The sequence below is a fragment of the Pollicipes pollicipes genome, unplaced genomic scaffold (assembly GCF_011947565.3).
Source record: "Pollicipes pollicipes isolate AB1234 unplaced genomic scaffold, Ppol_2.1 Scaffold_4219;HRSCAF=4965_pilon_pilon_pilon, whole genome shotgun sequence".
Taxonomy (NCBI): domain Eukaryota; kingdom Metazoa; phylum Arthropoda; class Thecostraca; order Pollicipedomorpha; family Pollicipedidae; genus Pollicipes; species Pollicipes pollicipes.
The window spans coordinates 17,645,111-17,658,230 of NW_023596448.1; the positions used below are offsets into that span (position 1 = coordinate 17,645,111).

At 47.4% G+C, this 13,120-nt stretch overlaps 1 protein-coding gene across 1 annotated transcript; it reads right to left on the reverse strand.

Moving 5' to 3' along the window:
* Positions 1 to 2,221, reverse strand: LOC119095985 (shematrin-like protein 2). The gene is made up of 2 exons (XM_037218851.1): positions 2,199 to 2,221; positions 1 to 969 (listed from the first exon to the last, which is right to left on the reverse strand). The coding sequence occupies exons 1-2, from the start codon at positions 2,202 to 2,204 to the stop codon at positions 259 to 261; spliced, it is 717 nt and encodes a 238-aa protein (XP_037074746.1). The 5' UTR covers positions 2,205 to 2,221; the 3' UTR covers positions 1 to 258.
* Between the last annotated feature and the right edge of the window lie 10,899 nt (positions 2,222 to 13,120).

The window sequence follows — 13,120 nt, forward strand, 5'->3', positions numbered from 1 at the left end:
ACCACTTGTATTGGATTACTGACAGACATTTGTGGGGCTCCATAGTCATATTATGTACTACGCGTCGTTGCTGTCAAGAAGTTTGCTCATTATGAAACATTCATTTAGTTGCCTACACCATCACACATGGGGAAGGGGGCAGACGCGTTTGCTGATGCCCTGTCGGGGTGCGCGATCGCAGACACGAGAACACGCTCGGTTCGGACCGGCGCGATCTGTTCAACGACGGCAGGTGCGGAAGCCACCTGTTCACAACGATCAATCCCAGTAACTACTGTCGTCATCGTAGCCATTGTAGTCATCATCTCCGTAGTAGCTGTACTGCGGGTGATAACTATAGCTGCTGTCGTAGTGGCCCCCGTAACCATGGTCTCCGCCGTAGCTGGTGCCGTAGTAGTCGTCGTCATCATAGCTGTTGCGGTACCAATACGTGGGGGTGTAGGTCCGGTAGTTTCTTCTGTAATTGTGGCCCTGGATGTAGCTTTGGCCGTATTTTCCGTAGTTGTGGCCATAGTCGTCGTAGTCACGGTCGTAGCCGTCGTCGTCCCGACCATAGCCGCCGTAGTTCTGACCATACCCGCCGTAGTAACGACCGTGGTTGCCATAGTTTCCGTCATAGCTGCCGGATTTACCGTAGTCTCGGCCGTAGTTCAGATAGCCTTGCCCATCGTTGTCGTAGCTTTGGTCACTGTCATCGTAGTGTTCATCGTAGCCGTCGTAGCTTCTGCGGTAGTAATGTCTGTTGCCGTAGCTCTTACCGTGGTCGTAATACCCGGGGAAGTATGTGTTGTATCTGTAGTTATGGTTGTTGTTGCTGTATGAACCCTGCCCGTAGTAGCTCTTCTTGTATCCGCGGCCATAGGAGCCGCTATAATCGGAGGACCCGTGGTCGCTGTAGCTGTCAACGTAGGTGCGGTCGGCGTCGTCATCGGCAGAGGCCCATGCCACCAGGCACAGAACCACCAACAGCTGCCGGCGGAGGTCAGGGTCAGGCGGTTCACAAACTGCAGGCACGGCCGTGACCGGGTCAGGCGTGTCCAACCCGTCCGCTGGTCACGGTAAAGCGGTTCACAAACTGCAGGCACAGCCGTGACTAGGTCAGGCGTGCCCAACCCGTCCGCTGGTCACGGTAAAGCGGTTCACAAACTGCAGGCACAGCCGTGACTGGGTCAGGCGTGCCAAACCCGTCCGCTGGTCACGGTAAAGCGGTTCACAAACTGCAGGCACAGCCGTAACTGGCTCAGGCGTGCCTGACCCGTGTACTGGTCACGGTCAGGCGGTTCACAAACTGCGGGTACGGGTCAGGTTGAGGCGGCTCACAAGCTGCCACTGCCAAGCAGCCCCAACAAGGTGCACTAGCAGACCAAGCTTCACCGCTTGACATAGGGGTATGGATGCGACTGTGCCGTACCTTTGCAGGCAAATAATTGAGGTGTGTTGGTGTTGGCGTTGTTAATGGTAGCCATTCTTTACACCAAAATGAAAAATGTCACACAAATCTTGACTGCAAACCGAAAACTCCTGCTTCATAAGTGCATGCACGCATGCATTGCAAAGGTACGGCTTGATAGAACACGGTGATCAAATGCCAGGCTTAATTGCTAACGGCAGTAATTATCTTATCTGTTAATATTTAGACGTCACACTGGGGTGGGGTGGGGGGGGAGGGGGCGAAATAATATGTAGTGAGCATATTCAAGTAGATTGAAACGTTTATGCATATATATATATATATATATATATATATATATATATATATGCATATACGCATATATACGTACATATGTGCGATATATATATATATATATATATATATATATATATATATATATATATATATATATATATCCCGTGCACACATTAACATGCATATGGTGACATGAACATTTGACATCGGAGCATTCAAAATAATGTTAAGCATGATAAGAACGGCATGTCAATGTAATGCCATTTATTTCCTACGTACTGGATGCAGACCAACACGCCGTCTTGGAACTCTAACGTCTCCCTGTTATTGGCATCATGAATAAGCGTGAGGACTATGCACATACATCTCCACTGGCAGTCATAGGAAAATACACATGCACCCGGCTTCCTTTCGTGAAAAAACGCCAAAGGTGCTCGGTGGTGCATCGTTACCGGGTTCAGCTCGCGTTATCTTACCTTCATGTTATCGGGTTCAGCCCGCGTTATCTTACCTTCATTGTCTGGCGTGCGCTGGCCACGCTTGGCTGCACTGCGACCACGACATGCTGGGTTTGCGACTTTATACGCCGTCGCACCCCAACGATTCCTACTTGATGACAACAGATGGGGCGTGGCGAAAGGCCACAGCATTTTTCTTTGGTCGGTTTCTTACGGCTTGCAAGCCGGAACCCTTTTGCTTGCTTTCCTGTTGGGCTTTCCGTTTGCCATCTTTGGTGTGTTGGGTGTAGAGGACTGTTTTTTTATTCCTTCGAGTCATGATTTTATGCCCTTTGTCTGTTCGTTTGATAGAGCCCAGTACAGCGCATCGCGTTAAGATTGGCGTTAGCTTCTTTGGCTACGTGGTAGCATTGCGACTATAATCTTATGCTTTGCCGTAAGAAAACCGCGTGGCGTAGAAGTCTTATCTCACAGTGCACCAATTTGGAATAGCTCAATCTGATCTGGAAGCGTGTCATCGGCGTGTTTTTGACGGAAAGTTTGCTATTTCCTTGATTCATCGTATTGTCCATCAGTAGTTCAATCTATCATGTCTCACGTAACTAAGTCGCGGATATGATTAACCCTGCCCTGATTCGACGTTTTTCATGGAGCGGATTGATAGCGGACAGGGTCGGTGCGTCGCCTGCTGCTTCCGGGCTAAAAGAGATAGAGCCCCGCGGAAAACTTAGCGGATTAGTCGCAACGAGATCTTGCGGCTTGTAACAATTTTCTGTTGTTAGGTCAATTAGCGAGACAAATAGGCCAGTTACTGCTCATTGTTTCGTGACCATGATCCCGCTTAGCAACATTAAACTCAAAGAAACGTGGTTTTTATTTAATGAAGGACAAATATATGTATTTTTTCCATGTCTGACCATATACTTATGATGCAGGACTTGGCTTATGTAACAGTGTAGGTCAGCCGCGCGCGCTCAGTGAGATCGTTGGTTGCCGCCAGCCCCCGCACTGACCCCAGATTGCCGCGCAGTGTTCCTCAAACAGTCACCACTTTACAACCATTCATACGAGAGACAAGTTTTTCCTGTCAAATACGCAAGAAATGCTTCAGAGGCCAGTGAAAGATTGAACGTAATTGCGCAACATGCCGGAGAGATATCCTCGCAGAAGAACCGTAGCGGGGGGGGGGGGGGGGGAGATCGATCCAGTGCCCATCAGGGCGAGGGTTAATGAGCCCAATCAGGGCGAGGGTTAATGCGCCTATCCTGTTCGGTGCTTTTGTTATAGGTTCATGACCTTTGTCCGTGAAGTGAAGCAAAGAACTTCAGGTATCAGAGTGCGCACCTGCTAGCATATCTTAGCTGTGTGACAGACTTTGAAGGAATTTGATTGTCCGTATGTGGGAGCCGTTGAGTGAAATCAGTTCACGGAGATAGGCTAGGCTATGGCTCTTTTCGTGGGATCTATTCTGAATGGCTTCCACGCAAAGTTAAGCATCAGAGTGCTGGTGAAAAGTAGGTTTTGCTGCACGCGCCAGCTTGCCTTTGTTCGGCAAGTGATGACGTTGCTATCATGAAAAGAAATACCCTAGTTAATGGTATTTTCAGATTTCTAAAGTCACGGAACCTTGTCGGTTAGCAAAACGAGCGTGAAACAAAAATATCATACGGTCCATTTGTGACATGAAGTTTTCCAAACATACTTCACGATGACGCGGTGAAGCAAATCATGTGAATATAATGCATGCCCTGGCTGTAATGCATGCTGCCATATGATCTCAGATCACTATTGTAAAGAGAGGAGATGAACAAATGTTACGAGAGCAGTGAAGCGTATTGCAATGCACGGTGGTTTGATCATGTAGGATGTGTAAAAGTCAAACAACTATACCTAATGTTATAAGCATGTTACGAGAGCAGTGAAGTGCATTGCAATGCACGGTGGGTTGATCATGTAGGATGTGTAAAAGTCAAACGACTATACCTAATCCAATCACCTTCATGTAGATAAGAAGGTCTTAGGCTACAGTTTTTGGGGGAGCTTTATGTGTTTTAACACGCGCTCGTAGGGGGTTAATTTGGCCCCCGAAGTCTTTCCAAAATGATTTACGAACGGCGCGACGAAGTTGCGCCAATTTTTTGTAGCTGTAGACAATCGAATAGAAAATAGTTTCGCATAAAATTTAGATGTACCTTGTCACCAGCCTACGGCAGGCCAAAGGCGGGCCATAGATTCGGTGATGACGATTTCTAGGGAATCGTTCAACATGATGCGATAACGGCATGTTAGACGAAACTGTAGATCTCTGTTATAGTTCCCAGGAACCACAACAATTGAATTAACAAAATTAATTGACCTGAGGTCAGGTATGAATGTCTAATGTAAAAACTACCCTGTTTGTATTTTCCCTAAAACTGATCGTTTGGGGTAATTTCTGGTGCTCATTTGGAATTCACTGATAATAGGAGCCACACCGCACATCTTCCATGCCCTTCTTAAAGGTCAGAATAGATAGCTGGCATAAAATGGATCCAGGCTAACATTTTGCTTTTACATTTTACTTTAGCCTATCGAAATCCTTAGCACCTATTGAAATGCAAAAATCAAAGCACTTTTGTGCGATTTTGGCCATCATAACCCTTGAAAGGTCACACGAGGTCACTGGTCTGAAATGAGCACCAGCGATCTTTTGCTCAAAGCAGTTACCTATGTTCACGGTGGCTACACGGGAAGGGCTGGGAGCGCTTTGGGTGAATTGGGCATTAGCCGACCAAAGGCCAGAGGAGACTTATGTCCAACTACTGGGAACATTCCAATGTCCCGTCAACAAAAGATGGTAATGACCATTTTTTGGTGTTAGCCATTAAACACGCACTCTATTAAATAGGATCCTATATCAGCGGGCTTGACACTTATCGCGGTCATCCTGCATTCGCAACCCGTGTGCTTCGTTTCTTTGCTATTCATCGGCTTGAACCCTGGTTGGCAATAATTTTCGGCCGTTCGTGGACTGCGCATGCGCGTTTTCATAACTCAGGGGGAATTGCACGTACCCACAAACACATTCTAACACAGAAGACAGTCCAGACTCATAGAACTCTGCTGGAGGACACTCGATGCTCCGTAGACTGATGGTGACCTTGATTCAGTCAGCGGTTTGAGTATCAAAGGTCACGCTAACAACATCGAGCTGAGGAACATAAATCAAAACATTCGAAGGCGCGTCCCGAGAGACTCAAAGACCTTGAAAGCCCTTTGGCCTCCCCTGGGACAGCCAACCTACCAGCGATGGTCTGCTTACCCGTGCCGGCCATGTCCGGGTCTGTCGTCACCCCTGACGTCACAGGGGGGCGTCTGTACCCATTATTCGTCCCAGGGGTGGTAAGGGTGTACTTTTTGTCGCCGACAGAATTTCTGCGGGCGATATTGCCGCCAGCTGCTTAACGCGATACCATATGACATAAAATGGTAATGCAGTCCATGTCCAGTTGCGTCATCAGGAATCGGCCTATCACCGAAAGCCTCTTTAATCACTGAAATTTGGAATATCATGCACACAACCAAAACGCTCATTTAGGCAATACACCGTCGTTAAACTCGCCACCCCACCTTAGTCATGCTTCAAGTCTGGCGCGACTTGTGTTCCCTGGTGCGCGCCTTTCGCCGTGCCCCAACAAGTAAACCGCATTGAAATTTGTATTGGCTTCACATCAGGCTGCTAGTTCTTCCTGAACATCATACTCGCCCTGACAGAACGAGGAGGGAGCGATGAGCCCCCCCCCCCCCCCCCTAAGGCCTTCTGAGGATGTCTGTCCGGCATATCGCACAGTCATGCTCAACTCCTTTGTGGCCTCTGGGGCATCCATTACGCGTGTGTTGATACCAAAAACGCGTTTCTGCGCGGTATGGTTTCGTACAATTGAGCGTGCAAAGCTAAAATAGGTTGATTTTCAGGAAAATTTGACCATGGACCTGGTCTAGTGGATTCCATTAAGAGCATGAGACTTTTTACCGATCCCAAGCCATCGCTAAAGACAATTCACTGTTGTTTTTTTTTTGCGCAAGGCTCTACCTTCCTCACTTCGCGAATGGCAAGAGTTCTTCGTCCCCTCCCATCTGTCAGTTCGCATTATGATGAAACGGGAATCAAGGTGCCTACCATCCTTTCCATTTATTTTACACATGCTGGTGTAGAAATCTGCACTTCAGATCACGAACTAATCAGCTGGTACAGCAGAATTACACACTTTGTTATCAACATCCACACATTGGTAGAAATTCAATCAACAAGCAGAAATTGCCATTTGCATGCTATATGGCATACAAATCCAAGGTAACCTGTGATACTTCCCGTGCACAATGTAGGAGTGTCAATTCAAATTAATTTCCGTGACCCTATCAAACTTCCATGTTGGGATGGGCCCACTCAGTGCTGCCCCCCAACCCCCAATACTTATATTTGGAAGATTACCAAGTAATGAAAAGGCCATGACCCACGGTTGCTACCTCCCCCCCCCCCCCCCCAACATCATCCATAAAAATTGACACCACTGTCATGCCACCACCAAACTACATTGGTTTCCACCATTATACTGCTCAAATGATTTATCATACAATAACACAAACATCTTCATAATAGAAACTGCCTGTAACCAAAAAGGCTTAATCTGTTGACAACCACATTTAGGAGATGGGAGGTTGTGAGGCCCATGGCTTGCAAGTGGCAACATCCCCCTAATCATACATAAAAATTGGCGCTCCTATCATTATGCCATCACCAGACAGCCTACATTGATTTACACTATCAATATAAGCCACATATCAGGCAGGCTGTCTGCCTTCATAGCCTGCACTTACTACATACAGTGATTGTGTTAAGGGCTCCATCACGACATTTGTTACTTCAACGTTAGCAAAACTGATGCTGAAATGTATCACATTTGCCTCCATGCCAATGTCATGATCACAATATGTCCATGAATGAACACTGCAGAATGACTCTCTTCCAGAGCTTTCCCGCAGCAGGGTGTTGCCATCAACGGAAAGCCAGTATTATCCCCGCGGAGAACCAGATGCCAATGTTCCACTAAACTGCTATAGGAATTGAACCACAATCCCACAAACCTCCTGATATTTGAGGTAAGCGTCTTGATAAAGGGAAATGACATTGAAAGCTGTACCCCCATCCCTCCCTCCTGGTTGCCTGCATTTGCTACATACCTCACTCCTCACTTCTCATTGCCTTCCCGTTACCTACGTCATTGGCTATCATATAAAGTTCCAGCATCCAAGGGTCTTATTAGTAAAACGCTGAACTGTGAGTGATTGCTTAAACGCCACAACATTAGAGAAATATATTATTTCAAGCAGGGCATGGCTTTCGAAGATAGGTTGGTGGATCACTAGCGGTGAAAAACTATGCAATCTACCCCCCCCCCCCCCAAAAAAAAAAATACATGGATATCTCCCTGTCCCAGAATGCCACACATCTTCACAAACTTAGGGGAGGGATGGATCCCTGCATTAAATAGGAGACTAGGTACGCCCCTGAAGTATAAATCTACGTGGCTGACAACCACTTTCAATAAGTAAAAAAACAAAAATGGCATAAATGAGCACTTCGGAACCATTTTGACCACGCGCCATTCTCATGAGTAGTGCCACCAGCCTTCCACATTGAACGTACGGCTCTTTTCAAAGCGATGAAGGCTGTTCGCTTGTGACTGCTTCAGCGAGTCAACAGCCTTTTCGGTGTCTTGGAAAGGTGGTCTGGGTAATCACAGGTTAATTTCTATCTCAATGGGATTATCTCACCGTCTCACACTGAACCACTGGCAATGCCTCTCATCGCTGAGGACAACATGCTGAATCGCGGCACCGCCAAAGAAGATGAACAATGCCCAAAAGTTAAACCCTGGTCAGGCATTCATGACGCTGCGATGCACATGCCACTTGCAAAATCGCAGTGCATTCAAAGTCACTGCCCACCTCAAAATAGTCCCCTCGTGTCGATTGAAACATGACCGTGCGGCCAGCTGGGATGCCCATATCTAGCTCATTTTCATTATTTCATACCGTCTAGTTCAGGACACTTGGAAGTGGGCCCGTAGAATAGCGAATCAGCCGGCCAGCTGGGCCGTAAGAAATACGCTGATTGGTCGCCGAACTGTCACCGAGTCGAGCGACCAACTAAAAATCGCATGATGATTTCATCACCGGACTGGGATGAAACCTAGAAAAGATGAGACCATGTTGCGATAGGGCAAGGTAAAATGTCTCTAGGCAGAAGCTTGCTGGTGTTTTGTGACATGCATTACCATGGAGGCAATGCCAGTTGATGGAGGCCTCATGTTAGGTTTTACTGTGCGCCCTGTATTATTTTGCCGTGGTCGCCACCAAATTTTTTTGTCAAAAACAATTTTGGCATCAAGCTTTGCGTGGAAATATAATTTTTGTCGCCGACCTTACCCGCCAAAGCGGCATATTTACCCCCCTGACTCGCCCGCGGTCGACCCGCCGGAGCGGGCTCTGACTGACCTTGGATAAGGTCAGGCAGGTCACCGTCGAGACACCGGCTAGCGAACAGAGCCACGTGGTGTGCGGAACGATGATGTCATAGCGCTGTAATGACCCGAGAGCCATGTAATGTGGGATATATCAATGCACACAGATTTGTGACGATTTTGCCAACTGTTTTACAGCTTTTATCTGCTGGCTTGGCATGATGTAGCATGACGTTTGGCTTTGTCTGCCGCGCGCGCTAGCAATGCAACTTCGCGGATAAAGCCATCGGCCTGAATGCGTGAGCTGATAATTGTTAGATGTTAAACAGTAATCGGACAGCAATCTGTATCACGTCAAATCATGTTTTAAAGTGTACTGCATCATCTGTGTGATTGATCGCGTCTGCCCCACCTGGTGGGCATTGAACCAGTGGTAGCTCACGTCGTAGCTGTAACGAAAGCTGCTCGTTTTGTATGTTCTGTGACCAGAGGAGTCGGGTAGTGTCTATCTCCGTAGTAACCACAGCATACCGAATGGTCTCGGCTGCCGTGGTTTTGTACTAGTCCGAGCGGCTGGGGCAATAACCATTCTTGTCCGCCCTAGTCCAGACCCCCGGCATAGAAGCACCAGTAGCGAATGGAGGTTTTGTCAGACGGAGAAGATAAATTACGGATAAACGATCCGAACAAATGGATGTTGACCGCCCGCCGCCTAAACATGCTTCACCGCCCGCACACCAAATAAACATTGCCGCCTGCATACAACAAACCAGGAAATAGACTTCCAGCTTCGGGTTTGTTTACAAGGTTAAAAACACGGGCGTGGGACGTGTGCACTATGTTTTCATACGCCAGTGCTGCACGCTGTATGTCGATGCGGGCGCTGTACAATACAATATTGCAGAACAGCTGATTCACGAGTTTGCATACATTAGCTGTCCGCCAGTGGCACGGAGGGTCACGTTTTGGCAACTTGTTCTCTCCTACAGCAGCTCGCATTCCTGGATGTTTCGACGTGTGCTGTTGGTGACTCTTCTCGTCCTGATTTCTTCGCCGTCAGCCAGCGGCTTTGTTCATGGCTCAGCAATTTCTCCGCGATTGACTAAAAGTGTCATCCGGGAGGGAGATATGGGGGGGGGGGGGGTCGCATGCTGTTCTGGTCGCAGCTGGCACACGCCCATTGTCCACGTGGACACCCTGGCCAGGGGAGGACAACCCCCTCCTGCGGCTGCCGTGTGATATCTGCTGGATTTCCGGCCTCTGGTTTTGCCAGTGTGCGTTGGGTAACAACTGGCTTGGTAAGACGTCAATTGTTGCGTTGCATTTAGCTGCAGTTGTTGCTCATGCCACGTCAGGGGAGTAGACTTGTAGCAAAATATCAGGATGGTTTTACATTCAGGTCCAGTTCCAACGAATGGGACGGCGGTATCCTCCCGGCGCCGCCTGCGCGCGCAGACGCCTTGCCAGGCCGGCTGACCCATCGCATGCTGTCTGGCTTGCGATGCAGAGCAGGTAGAGGAGTAGACCCTGTGTCTATTCGGAGTATCTTTGCATGCACAAGCAATATTTCTGGGTATCGCAGGCCTATTATTTATGTCTTAGAAGTCAAACGGGAGTTTTGAACTGCTAAAGTTGTCTTCGGGCCCAGTGACGCCACCTCCTCCAGTGGGGAGGGGGGGGGGGGGGCACGGGCCCAAAAGTTTCCCAGCCTTAGCCACGCCTCGGCGCGCACGACGGTACGACACCTGGCACCGATGAGCCCCAATCTTAATAGCATCTGAAGTTCACCGAATGCAGGCAATTGCTATTTGAGGTTAGTTTGCAAATAGACGTCCCAAGCGGCCGAAACAAACTACCTCTCCCCTTCCCTGGAACCGACAGGCATTCGCGAATTTAATCAACTTTCCTTAGGTTTAGAGGCCGACATCGATTTATGCGGGAGTTGGAGGGAGGAGGGGGGGGGGGGGGGGGGGGGGAGGAGGCTGCAGTTTCAACTGTGTGGCAAGATACACCTCAGGGGAGAATGTGGTCTTGGATTGAAATTCACAAAGTACTAAACAAGTCCAAATAAATTCCTTGGATTTTCGGTCTAAAAATTTTGTGATCCATAACGATTCTCTTCAGCTACTGTTCGATGCGATAAGTACCGAGCTGGGAAAGTGACACGCGCAAAGACAATGCATCTGCAAAGTGTGATTAATAGATGAAACCGCTCGCTGCGCCTGATCCCTGCCGCACTTGCTTTATAAGAAATCCGACCAAGCGGCGCCGTTTGCCTTGCACGTCAGCACCTTTCAGGATCAGGCTTGACGCGAGGCAAGATTCGGATGACGCCAAGGTTGCAGATGGTGCAGACCAGTCATTTTAATTACAATGCAGTGCTGGATGGGATAATTCCGTGCCCAGCTCATCCTGTCCGTCGCCGTCCGGTTCAGTTGGCCAACCGTGATCTCCTGCAGCGACGGATCTCCCATCCCTGGCTCCTTAGCAGTGAAGCCGTCAGATGCGGAAAGAATGGGAATTTCGATCCAGCTGACCGTTCTCTTCGCCCCTAAAACAATGTTATGTAGACCTCGAAAAAACCCTTGCAAAACATCCCTGAACCTCAAAATCGTTAAAAGCTTAGGAACATGCTACGAAAAGTTGTAACAGCTGACGTAATACTAACTGTGGGAGATCATTAATGGTCATTAACGATCAAGACGAACACGTAAAAATGATTAATGATCTTAAGACCAATACCAAAGAGAAGCATCTTCAGCTTTCAACATGGCTCGTGAGGTCCGCACCTTTCGAAAAAGAGAATCAAGTGAAGTTTAGGGGTAGTCACGACTGTGCACTAGCACTAGCACTAGTCATTTTATTTGGATTTGATGGCTATTGTCGAAATGGCTGCACATGCAAATTGGACCCGACATCCACTTTTGCACCTGTTATGCTGACAGATGCACAGGACAAAGTGCCCGACCGGATAAGCAGGTCGAACAGCGGATTTTACTTACAACTAGTAACTATATCAATCAGCCGTCTTATCCGGCCGGATACAGGATATTGCATTCGGTCCTACTCTCATCACAGCCCAGACACTGGCAATATTTACGGTGCTGTGAAATCCGTCCAAGTCATGGATTGTAGAGATTTTGCGAGCATGTAAGATAATGCAGATGTATTCGAGGTTAAGCAAAATGTAGCATAAACTTTGTCGCTGCTTTCTTCACGCATTGTATATATATATATATATATATATATATATATATATATATATATGTATATATATATATATATACATTAGTTTATGACATAATATAATAAACCAAGTTTCGTCTTGCCAACTGAATGCAATAGCAGGCTTTCTTATACCCACCACTTGATATTACGAAACAAATGTTCTACACAACTGCTGTTTATTGGCTGTGACTGTTAATCACATTAACCATACCGTTTGCTTTATTAGCCACTGAAGCATATTACCTATATGTTTCATTTAGAGGACGAATTGCATTTATGACATGAAATCCAGCCTTTCAGGGAGAGGTCTCGCAGGCGACAGAGTTCACAGATCGTAAGGCCTCTCTTGTAACTGCAGCAACTCGTATTCTCACCGCGTCAAGGGTGCTTCCATACTCTGAGATCCTCCATACTTCCATGTTTTTATACCACCCTTTCGGCTCCCACTATACATATAGAAGGTATTATAAGCCTTATTGACTTGAATGGACCAAGTAAGCAGTCGGAGGACCAAGCCAGAAAACGTAGGGCCAAGCCAGAAGGCGGAGAACCAAGCCAGAGAACGGAGGACTAAGCCAGAAAACGGAGGACTAAGCCAGAATGCGTAGGACTGAGCCAGGTGACAGAGGGCCGAGCCAGAACACGGAAGGCCAAGCCAGAAAACTTGGCTGGGTGCCAATTATGCAAATTCCTGCGCTGGCTGAGCATTGGCTGCACCGACCAAGCGGTCATCTATTGTTTGGTGTCGAAGTTTCAAACTAGCCAGGTGCTCTAGTAGCTTTCAATTTTGTATTTAAAACTCGATTCGATAGCATCCCTGAAAACGGATGAATCATGGTAGTCAAAAGTGTTAACTTGAGCTCTCTTGGTCTGAAACGAACATAGATAACATACTCCAGTGCTCTCTGGTCAGACTGATGTCGATGACAATGCATTTGATTTAGTAGACAGGGAAAACAGATGTTGTCTTTCCGAATGTTGTCTCGCGCACCTCTCGTATCAAAATTATGACTCAGCCACGCGGAAGTACATGAGCGTGTCCCTTTCATTGCAGTTTTTTCTTTTCAAACTGGAAACGGATCTTACAGGTTGCCAGCTTATGTGTCGTTTAAGTAGCTTATTGTGGAGTTATTTGATTTGGTAAAATGATTTCGTTGTACTTCGTATTTTTGATAAGTAGCTTGAAGTCTATATCTGTACAATATTACTTGTGCAGAAGGCGTCACCCACTCCACTCCTGCTGA